The sequence below is a fragment of the Hoplias malabaricus genome, chromosome 1 (assembly GCF_029633855.1).
Source record: "Hoplias malabaricus isolate fHopMal1 chromosome 1, fHopMal1.hap1, whole genome shotgun sequence".
In the NCBI taxonomy this organism is placed as follows: Eukaryota; Metazoa; Chordata; class Actinopteri; order Characiformes; family Erythrinidae; genus Hoplias; species Hoplias malabaricus.
In genome coordinates this window covers 43,727,635-43,737,937 of record NC_089800.1, presented here as the reverse complement: position 1 = coordinate 43,737,937, position 10,303 = coordinate 43,727,635, and the positions used below count along the sequence as shown (strand labels likewise).

Genomic DNA, 10,303 nt, shown 5'->3' with positions numbered 1-10,303 from the left:
ACGTTACTGGAGGAGAAGGAAATTCTGGTGATGACATCACCACCAATTGCAATTGAAATCCTGTTAAGAACCTGTTGGACTGCACTGGGGAAAATGTGTGGAGAAGAAAAAGCCAAACGCTATGGACAGTCTGTTTATATCATCAAAGAACACTGGGGTAGCACTGTAACAAAGCAGTTTTGGGATAGCATCAAGGATATAACAGGTCTTAAAATGTACTGATAAAAAAACAGATAGGGCATTGTGCATATTCAGAAACTACCCTCTGAAGAAATAAGGACTACGGCAGATGAAAGTCAACTGGGAAGGAAGAACAAGCTTCCTGGAATTAAATAATCATGATACAGAGAAAAGGAGACACCTAACAATCAAGCAAAGTCTGATAGACCACACTGTCATTCTTAAAGCTTTCAGGAGTAAACCAACTCACTTCAAGTCTGAAAATAAATAGAGCTGAGAATTTTTAGATAAAGAGGAGAAAATGCAGTCAACTTTGGGGAAATGGAAAGATTTCCTCCAAAGTTCTTTGAAAATTGAAAGCATGCCATCTAATAAAGATTAGAAGCTGTTATAAGGCAAAGTAAATACACACTAAAGATAACATTTTAACATTATCTTTGCATATGTTCTGAGTAATTTTCTGTTAACTATAGTTTTATTGTGATTTTTACAGTAAAACTTTTTATACTTAATACCTATTTTGACTGGAAATTTAGTAGATGGAACGTGGTCTCTGACTTTAAAATGACTGTGATTTTTGTAATTGTTTTATATGTTCCACTATCAGCCATCACTAAAAAGCAGAGTCTACGCATTTATTACTGCTAGGAAATGAGTAAGAAATAGCTCCTGGGCTGGCTTGACTACCCATTTTCAACATCTTCCACAATATTGAGCAAGCAAGAGACAAGACACAGTGGTAGGTTTTATGATTTAAACTAAGAAAAATATATATATTTCTGAGTTTGTGATGATAGGCACATAACAATGACATATATACAATTCTCTTCATAAATACAAATTATATACAATCATTAAATAATAAGAATATCTCAAAGTTTTGCACAACATTGCATTGTTAAATTAATGAGGATATTGATATAACATATATATAACAAAAGATCTTTTTGGTTTAAAGTGAAAAAATATATAATGAAAATTCTTTAGTGAAGCCTTTCACTCCAGAAGGATGAGGTCTTTTTTGAAAAGACCTCAGTGTACAGGTTCAATAAACCAGGAAATCTTGACAATGGTTGAGGCTATCAGTACGAAATGCTTCTTTGAAGTCATGGGAATGTGGGAAATAGCCTACTGGCAGTAGACTGTGACAGGATGAAAACTGTGCATAACAGCACCTATCAAGTTGTGCTCTATAAGCAATCTGTACCCAACTACTGCTCTGAGACAAACTGCTGAAGTGTGAAGCATATATAGTTCTAATGAGATATTTAAATAAGCCTATCAAATATTTTACAGATTGTATAAGGCTACAAAATATGTGATATTCTGTGTTTCTAAGCAGTACCTTTTTGTCATTTAATAGTGGTACATATAGGATCAGGCACTTGTTTGGATTGAGTTCGCTTGTGTTTTCACTGATAGTCGGCACCATTAAAGGCATTGGGTGTTGTGTAATGGATTCTGGTTACACAATGATTTCAGATTTCCTATTTACTGCCCACACTCCCTGCAGCAGAAACCAGCCAGTCTGCCGGTTGTCAGATACATCCTCAGTTATTTGGAGCCAACTTTAAGGAAGTTCCAAAACGTATTCCATGTTCAGGCTCCAGGATTGTTCAGTTACATCTCCTTGGTCTCAGCACAGAGTCTCAAGGTTTGATTGACTAGATGCAAGGCCTTGTGTGGTAGAAAGCATCTCTCTTTCAGATTTAGATGCACTTTTTTCACAATGTAAGACATCTGGAATGCAAAGGTCCTGCCTTGTTTTTGCCATGAATGGTTGAGGAATACTCTCCATTTTGTTCAGAGTTCATATTCTTTTGTTAAGAAGTATAAAAAAAGACATATATACTTGTGTGTATCCGTAGTGAATGTTTAAGAAAAAAGAAATTGTAGTGCAAATAATGCTGGCAGTCCCTCTCCTCTCCCAGCCCTTCAGCTTCTCCTGCTTTGTCTCCGCAACAACATTTTTGATAATAAAAAGTAGTACTTTCATTCAGAGCAGCATGAATAAATATTAAATAATATATATCTATATAATATATACTCTCTTCACTTCCTCCAAATTGTCCTTTAAAATCATGTAAACATGGTAAGGCAAAGCTTGATGATGCTTGAGGTGCTCCAAATCACAAAATACTTTTAAACCTGAAGGAAGAGGAAACACATAGTTAACAAAGAACAAACAAGAAGCTTAAAGACATTTCTTTCTGTGCTGTTATTTGGACAGATGCTTACCTCAGTAGCAAAAACACAGGGATCCATTTGTTCTGGTATGATGTACACAGGATGATATAAACCTTCTTTAGGGAAGCTCGAAGGTGGAACAAATATACTGGACTCTGACTTTTTCCTGAAAAGACAACATCCAGATTAGCCTCAATTATGTTTTACCACACACAACTATCACCAAAGATGTTTAAGCCATATAAAACAGTACAAAAAAATAGATACTAACATGTCTAACTTGTCTTTTGAAAGTTTCTCATCGTTGATCAGATTGTAGTCCACCATCTTCTGCTTGTTGTTGGCCTTGTCATTTGCATATTTGTCCAGGATGCCAGAGCTCAGGGCTACATCTTTGTTGGACACTTTGTATGGCCCGCCAGGTATGAGCAAAGCCTCTTTCTCTTTGAAGCCGGACTGAGTGGTGGAGATCACAGAGGTGCGGTTGTTGACTGTGTCCAAGTGGTTCCGGACAGATGTGGATGGGGCTTTGCCGCCATGCCTTATTTGTCTCAGGAGGATGATGGCAGCACACAGCACCAGGGTCAGAGTGATTAGGCCCAGGGTGAAGGAAACAGCAAGGGCTGCAGGGAAGCTGCCACCACCATTTGTGGGGGGTACCCGTGTGGGCGGCTGGCTGTACTCACAACGAGAGCCCATAAAGCCAGGGGGGCACTGGCATACAGGTCCTGTAATGTGGGTGTAGCAGGTACCGCCGTTCTTACAGGGCTGGAGGGTGCATGCATCTGCACGGATGGTGCAGTCCTTGCCGGAGAATCCCAGCGTGCACTTACAGGTGTAGTCATTGATGCCATCCACGCAGGTGCCAGCATTGCGACAGGGGTTGCGTGCGCAGTTGTCTATGTTGATCTCGCACCGTGGGCCACTAAAACCTGGACGACACCGGCATACCAAGCTGTGGCCCGAGTCTAGGCACTGTCCACCTAAGAAAGAGAACGTGTTTAAATGCTGAATCACTGCATGGCTACACACATCTCATTCTGTGACTTTAACATCTACCAAAATTATAGCTGCTAAAATCCATGTCTAAACACTGACAGCCTTTAAGAGAGAAGAGCTTAAGACATTAAATCATAGGAGAGTATGCTTGTTTTGTTGTCTTAGCAAATAAGTCATACATTTCAAATGAATAACTGAGTAATAAGTTTTAGGGTCAAGGGGTTTCTCAAATCACATTCCATGCTCCTAATATCTGCCACTATAAACTGCAACAGCGATCATACACACAAGAGCAGAGAATGAGGAGCACTCTGCATAACACATATGGGCAAATGGGGAGTGCGTAGCTTAAAGATGTTAGAAGGAATTTAGCAGTGGATAGATAACGCCTCAAAACATGCTCAAGTAAGTAATTAGAACCCTTGGGAAATGAGGGTTGTATTTTCTTCGCAGTAAAACGTGTTAGGTTTGTTTTGTTTTAATGGTGCTATCTCTGCTTTCATATCAGCATGACAGGCACACTGGCGTCTCCCCTATCCTTCTTGAGCAACAATCTTTCTGTGGTTGACAGCGTTATGCTAAATGAATGCATCTCAAAACAAAAAGTTAAAGGAGTATGGCATATCAGACCTAGGAGAACTCCCACTGAGGTCGAAGGTGGCAACAGCCAAGGTATGCCCTTTTCACATTAATAATGCTCATAACAATTCCCAGAAAATAGCAGATTTTTTTCTACATGGTCAAATTGTTGTGGTTACCATTAAGACAGGGGTCACTGCTGCATCTGTCGATTTTCTTCTCACAGTTGGAGCCTACATAACCAGGAGGACAGCGGCAGGAGTAGCCTCCAGTTTTGTCATCGACAATGCAGGTGCCTCCATTGAAGCAGGGCCCATCAGCGCAGGTCATGGCGCTGATTTCGCAGTTCTTCCCATAGAAGCCCTGAGGGCATGTGCACGAGTAGTCGTTTACTAGATCCTACAAGGGAAGTGGAAATCCTGTAAGCGATCAGGTTTCAGCAGTAAACAGTAGCTACCTGGCTTTTGCAAGAAAACACTACAACACAGATGTCAAACTGCTAGACATACGTTACAACTGCCGCCATTCTTGCAGGGGTTGCTGTCACACTCGCTGGTCTCAATCTCACAGTTTGTGCCACTGAAGCCAGGCTTGCAGGCGCAGGTGTAGCTGCCCTGGCCAGTGTTGGTGCATGTCGCATCATTCATGCAGGGCTTGTGGTTGGTGCAGAAGTTCAGGTCCTGGTTGCAGAATAGTCCACCCCAACCCTCCTTGCAGTTGCACTGCCAGGGCTGGCTGCAGGTGCCGTGCAAGCAGCCCGGGTGGCGGGTGCACTCGTCGCAAAGGGATCCCTGCCACCCGAGGCGGCACATACACTCGCCGGGGTTCGTGCAGTAACCGTGCTCTTCGCTGCAGCCAGACGAGCAGATGGCTGTTCAAAAAGAGAGGGAGAAAAGAAAAAGGGGGGAAATTAGAATGAAGGTGCCCTGGTCTCCCCAGCACTAAACAGACCCCCTCCCTTCACGAGGCTCAGACACATCAAGTATTTGTTAAGTACTAAAACTAAGCAGCTGGGACTGGCACAAAAGAAACACATGCTGTCTTTTTCACGCAAGGCAGAGCACATTAAGTTCCAACGCGTGTGCCTGTTAAACCATGCTCCTTGCTCCCATTGTCAGGGCCAACAAAAGAAGGCTGATAGACCCTGATCTGCTGCAACTTGAGACTTTCTACTGGCCAAAAAATAGACTGTTGCTGCATGGTGGTTTTGAGTGAATTTTTTTATGAAACTATGAGAAATTCCTCATTTCTAAGTTTATGCAGTATTGGTGCACTAATAAACAAGATGATACTTACGTTCTGTGCAGTAATCTCCTTTCCAACCCTCCACGCACATCCTGTTGCCAGTGGAGTCACAGGTGAAATGGCCGAACGTGTCGTTGCGGGGCCGGCAGTAGTCTGAGCAGCTGTCACCGTAGTAGTGCTCATCACAGGCAACGTAATACGAATAGCGCAGCACACTTTGCTCTCCCTGATGTACATCCTGGGCCGGTTCCTCCCCGATGGCTAGTGTACGTTTGGTGGCCAGACGGCTGATGAGATTGCTCTGATTTTCTGCAAAATAAATAAAACTTCAATCATTCCTCCTTTCCCTTTGCTTTCAGAGTTAACAGGAAACCTATTGAGCTGGTGTGAGGGAGGAGAGGGAAGACGGTTCTTACCAGTAGACTGCACAGAAGAGGACTCTGCACTCCATACTTCAATTATCAAGGAGAATGTACCCTGTGGGAGGAACCATATTGCATTTAACGAATATTCACACATATATACATACTACATATCATATCATATCATAATCATATCCATATTACATACATATGTGATTTACTGCGTATTCATGCATACATAGATACTTCATACATGTATGTACCCAGTTGTATAATGTATATATGTATTCTAAAATATTTAATGAAAAATCAATTCATAAGTTTTAAATTGCGTGCCGTTCTGTGTAGCATGATGAAATCTTGCGCCGTCCTGATCATGGCGTCATCTCCAGCGATGTACATGTTATCCGCGAATCCATGGATAAGGATCCGCGGAAGGTCTTGGAACATATCCCCTGCTGTTACAGGGGACTACTGAGTGTGTGTGTGTGTGTCGTACATTGAAAACTGACCACTACAGTACAGTAATGAAAAAAAATGTGTGCAAACTGAGAAAAAGAATAGTGTTATTGTTGCAGGTGTAAGGTTGTCATACATGAATATACAGTTTTATACAAAGGTTTCACCTTCCCCTATCAAAATACACGCTTAACTGAATGCACTGCATTTATCCAATTGAACACACTGGAGTAATCGAATACTTTACAAATGGCATCTTTATTGCTGTAGTACATTTTATGTTTCTCCATGTGTTAAACCCTGTAGATAATTACAGCATGTGGACATTGACTGAAAATTGCAGTCCCAGCAGAGGCTGTGTTCACTTCCCTCCCTGGTGACCTGATGTGTTGTATATGGAATTATTCACTCAATTGAACATGTAGTCGTAGGGAACAGACTTCAGATACATCTGTCAGAAATGTCAGAGCATTAATGAGCAACTCACCGGCCATTTGAACTGGAAGGGTACTCTGATGGGAGCACTGTTGGAAATGGAGCTATGGTCAGTGCGGAAGGGCTCCGTGAGGCCAGTGCCGTATGTGCAAGGGGGCTCAGGCAGGATCACATCCTGAGAATGTTTCAGACAAACTCGCACAAAGATGCGGCAATCGACCTTGCTCGGATCACACTGGACACGTGCACTGCGGAACTCATGAACCTTCAGCTCGAAAACACCTGATGAATAAACCTGAGAGATATAGAGAAAGAATGAGTGACCATGCTTTGTCAGAGATATTTATTGATGTATTTATACAATGGGGTAAAACAATAACATTACCACAACTTCATGTATGTGGTAAAACAATAACATTTGTCGTGTCAATCATTATATATATATATATATATATAGAGGTGGGGCAGGTGCTGGAGTCGCCTATCTTACAGCTGTGGTCAACACACACACACACACACACACACACACACACACACAGAGAGAGAGAGAGAGAGAGAGAGAGAGAGAGACAGAGATTATTTAACAGTGTACTCACAAGGTGTGCAACTGAAAACAGAAAAAACAAGCTCGATGTTGAGACGGACGCCATCGTGTCGGAGATTTGTCCGTTTTCCCGTGACGGACCGTGGAAGGTGACCTCTGGGCTCGGTTCCAAATCAAAAAGTTAAGGTGAAAATCAGGAAAATGAGAAAACCCTGAAGGATGCGCGGGGAAGTAGGTTGAACCCGAATATACCGCAAGTATCCAGTTATCCGGACAGTCCGAGCCGAGAATGTAACGAATGTAGCCTAAAAGAAAAAGGCTGTAAACAACAAAGTTAAACCTAAACCAGAGCAGGGTCCCAGAAGAATTAGCACACAGCTAAAACAGCTACAAATAAGGAAAGCTGGACGCTGCACTAGGTTTGTTTGTGTCAAGCTTAAAGTTAGGAGCGAACTGTACATTTAACTCTCTCTCTCTCTGCAGTGCGCTAACCTCTCGCTTTCTTTACAGCAGAATGGCAATGCTCTCTCTCTCTCTCTCTCTCTGTCTCTCTCTCTCTGCGGACTTTGGACTTCAGCGCGTCTCTTCGCCTCTTAATGTAGGCTAGAACACGGGGCGGGCCATATGCAAACGAGCCTCGACACAACTCACTAGTGAGAAGCCGTGAATAGGTCAAAGTTCTCCGATAATTTACACGTCATGCTCAGGTTTATTTCAGTTTTAAATAATGACAATAAAGACAACGACTGTAAAACTGTATAACATTCTTACACACGTCACAATGCGGGTATAGATTTATTGTGAAAGCGTGTCTCCTGGACGTGCTGTGTGTATTTGCTGTAGTTATTTATTAAATCATATATGTGGAAACGAATTGTGCATACTTTTAGAAGAGAATTTCGGTCACTGAGTTATATATTACTGTCCCAGTAAACAAGGAACGTCCCTGGACGTTCAAAATAGGTCTAAAAATAGTCTGTCCGTCAAGGACATATTTTAAACGTCAGTGGACGTCCAAAATTCATCTTAATAAGTTAGTTTAGTGGTGACCAATCGATAACGTCAGTGGACGTCCAAAATGCGTTTTATACAAGTAATTTATTTCGGGACTAATTAATAACGTCAATGGACGTCCAAAATACGTCTAATAGTCGTCTTTTCAATGTCTGGGTTTGGACGTCTTTTCAATTTTCATTTTCAACCTTAAGAGAACGTTGATTAGACGGCAGTCATTACGTTATTTCAACGTTGAATCAACGGCTAATTGTTTACTGGGGTGGCTCTGTGTGGAAGTTGGTGTGTGTGTGAAAGGGTTTTCTCTTTGTTTTGTTTAGTCTGTGTCAGTGTGCTTTTAATGTGGAAGTCTTTCTCTCTAAATTCTGTCGCGTGCCGGGCTTTTCTCTGGGATTTTTGGATGGGGAGCTTGTTCTCACTCCCCTTTTAATTCAGCTCTGAAGTGTGTGATTGTTCTGACGCGTGTGAGTCGTTAAACGGGCAAAAGCGACACGAGGGCGTCTTTTATTGCCCCCTCCCTTTACGCATAAGATCCGGGGGCTTCTTTTGTTATGTAAGGACTGCACCGCGGGCCTTGGAGGCTGGGGTGGGCGGTTGGGGTGATTGGACCTGCTGTGGGGGTGGATATGAGCATTTCAGATTACAGATATTTCGTTGTTTCTCCATCTCTCTCTCTCTCTCTCTCTCTCTCTCTGTGTGTGTGTGTGTGTGTGTTGACCACAGCTGTAAGATAGGCGACTCCAGCACCTGCCCCACCTCCATTTTAGATTTACGGCACGCGCCACCGCCGCAAACCGGACTCAAATAAACGCTGGAAGACCTACTGACAACATAAATCGCATTCACCTTACGAAGCAGAAGTTCGCTTCTCTTAAATGTTCCAGTGGTTACATTCTGGAGAGTAAGGGTCACCTTAAAATGTGTGTGTATTATTGTTAACCTTCAGGTCTAGACTCGTGAATGGCTGTATACTAAACGCAAAATTGCGCCGTAACTAGAAGACGGCCTTTTCTCCACTCTTTACTCAAAACTGTTGCTCGTCTTATGGCCTGTTGTTATGCTAATACAGCCGCGCGTGCCTCCGCTAGCCCGAGGGAAGGGTGGGTCTGGGGATGGCTATTGTTAATTTATTGTAACACAATTACTCAGACAGTCTGCTTTCGCTGCTTGAGTTAAACAAAACAATGAACACGTGAATATTGTTTTTATTCAATGACATTTCTTTTGCAAGCATGCCCAGGGGCTGCAGTTCCCAATGAGAGTCTCAGAAATACAGCTTCAGACACTCAAGGTTTTTAACATCATAAACCTAAGGGACCAATTCCAGTGAAGTAGTGGGACATTCAATCTGCGGCCGGTGGCAGTGGAGACATGCACTAATTACACATTCATATACACAGATCAACCATAACATGACAACCTTCTTGTTTCTACATTCATTCTCTCAGCTCCACTGTCTACACAGGGGCACTTTGTAGTTCTACAATCACAGACTGTAGTCCAGTTGTTTCTGTGCAAGTGTTGTTTGCCCAGATTCACCCAGTTCTTCGATGGTCAGGACCCCCACAGGAGAGTGTGTGTAGAAACCAGGAGGTGGTTATAATGGTTATGGTTGATCTGTGTATCCATGTAGGTAAAGGTGTGGAGTTATATCTAATGGACATGCATATGATATGTTACATATTATTCTGTGTATATTTACAGTTATTAATAATGATAATGTGCAATTATTTTGTATTGTACAATATACGACGAAATGTGTCTTCAGCATTTAACCCATCTGTGGCAGTGAACTATTTTCATTTTAATTAAATAGCACTTTTAAGGTATTATTGTATTTTTTAATGGAACTCTCTTCCAAATATACATTTTTTTGAGGATGTTTTGGTGTTTATTCAATGACAGGTGTAGGAATGTATTATACTCCACAGCAACCGTAAATCTATAGCATTAAAATCACTGTAGGTGTCAGCAATGACTTCTGACAGAGTGAAACCAACCTCAGCAACACTGATTCAGCTTAAGCGTCACTCTGTGTACTGTAGACAAAGAATCATCCACAAATAAATAAATAAACAACTCTACCGATACACTGACTCCATTTCAGGGTTACCAGACTATTTTTTATTTTAAAGAATTTACACTTGGTGATTTTGTTAAAATGTTGCATGTTGGGTTTTAATTCTGGGGTAGTTAATTTTATTAGAACTTTATTAAGTACAGTATAGATGTGATAGATTTAAATAATGTGATATTTAATAAAAGAGTAGTGTTAATGTAGTGTTATGGTAATGTTTTT

At 41.7% G+C, this 10,303-nt stretch overlaps 1 protein-coding gene across 1 annotated transcript; it reads right to left on the bottom strand.

Annotated features, from left to right (window-relative positions):
• Positions 1-675: 675 nt before the first annotated feature.
• Positions 676-7,543, bottom strand: dlc (deltaC). The gene is made up of 9 exons (XM_066663411.1): positions 7,043-7,543; positions 6,499-6,741; positions 5,607-5,667; positions 5,242-5,499; positions 4,455-4,816; positions 4,125-4,344; positions 2,639-3,350; positions 2,419-2,533; positions 676-2,328 (listed from the first exon to the last, which is right to left on the bottom strand). Exons 1-9 carry the CDS (start codon positions 7,094-7,096, stop codon positions 2,323-2,325), a joined length of 2,031 nt encoding a protein of 676 aa, XP_066519508.1. The 5' UTR covers positions 7,097-7,543; the 3' UTR covers positions 676-2,322.
• Between the last annotated feature and the right edge of the window lie 2,760 nt (positions 7,544-10,303).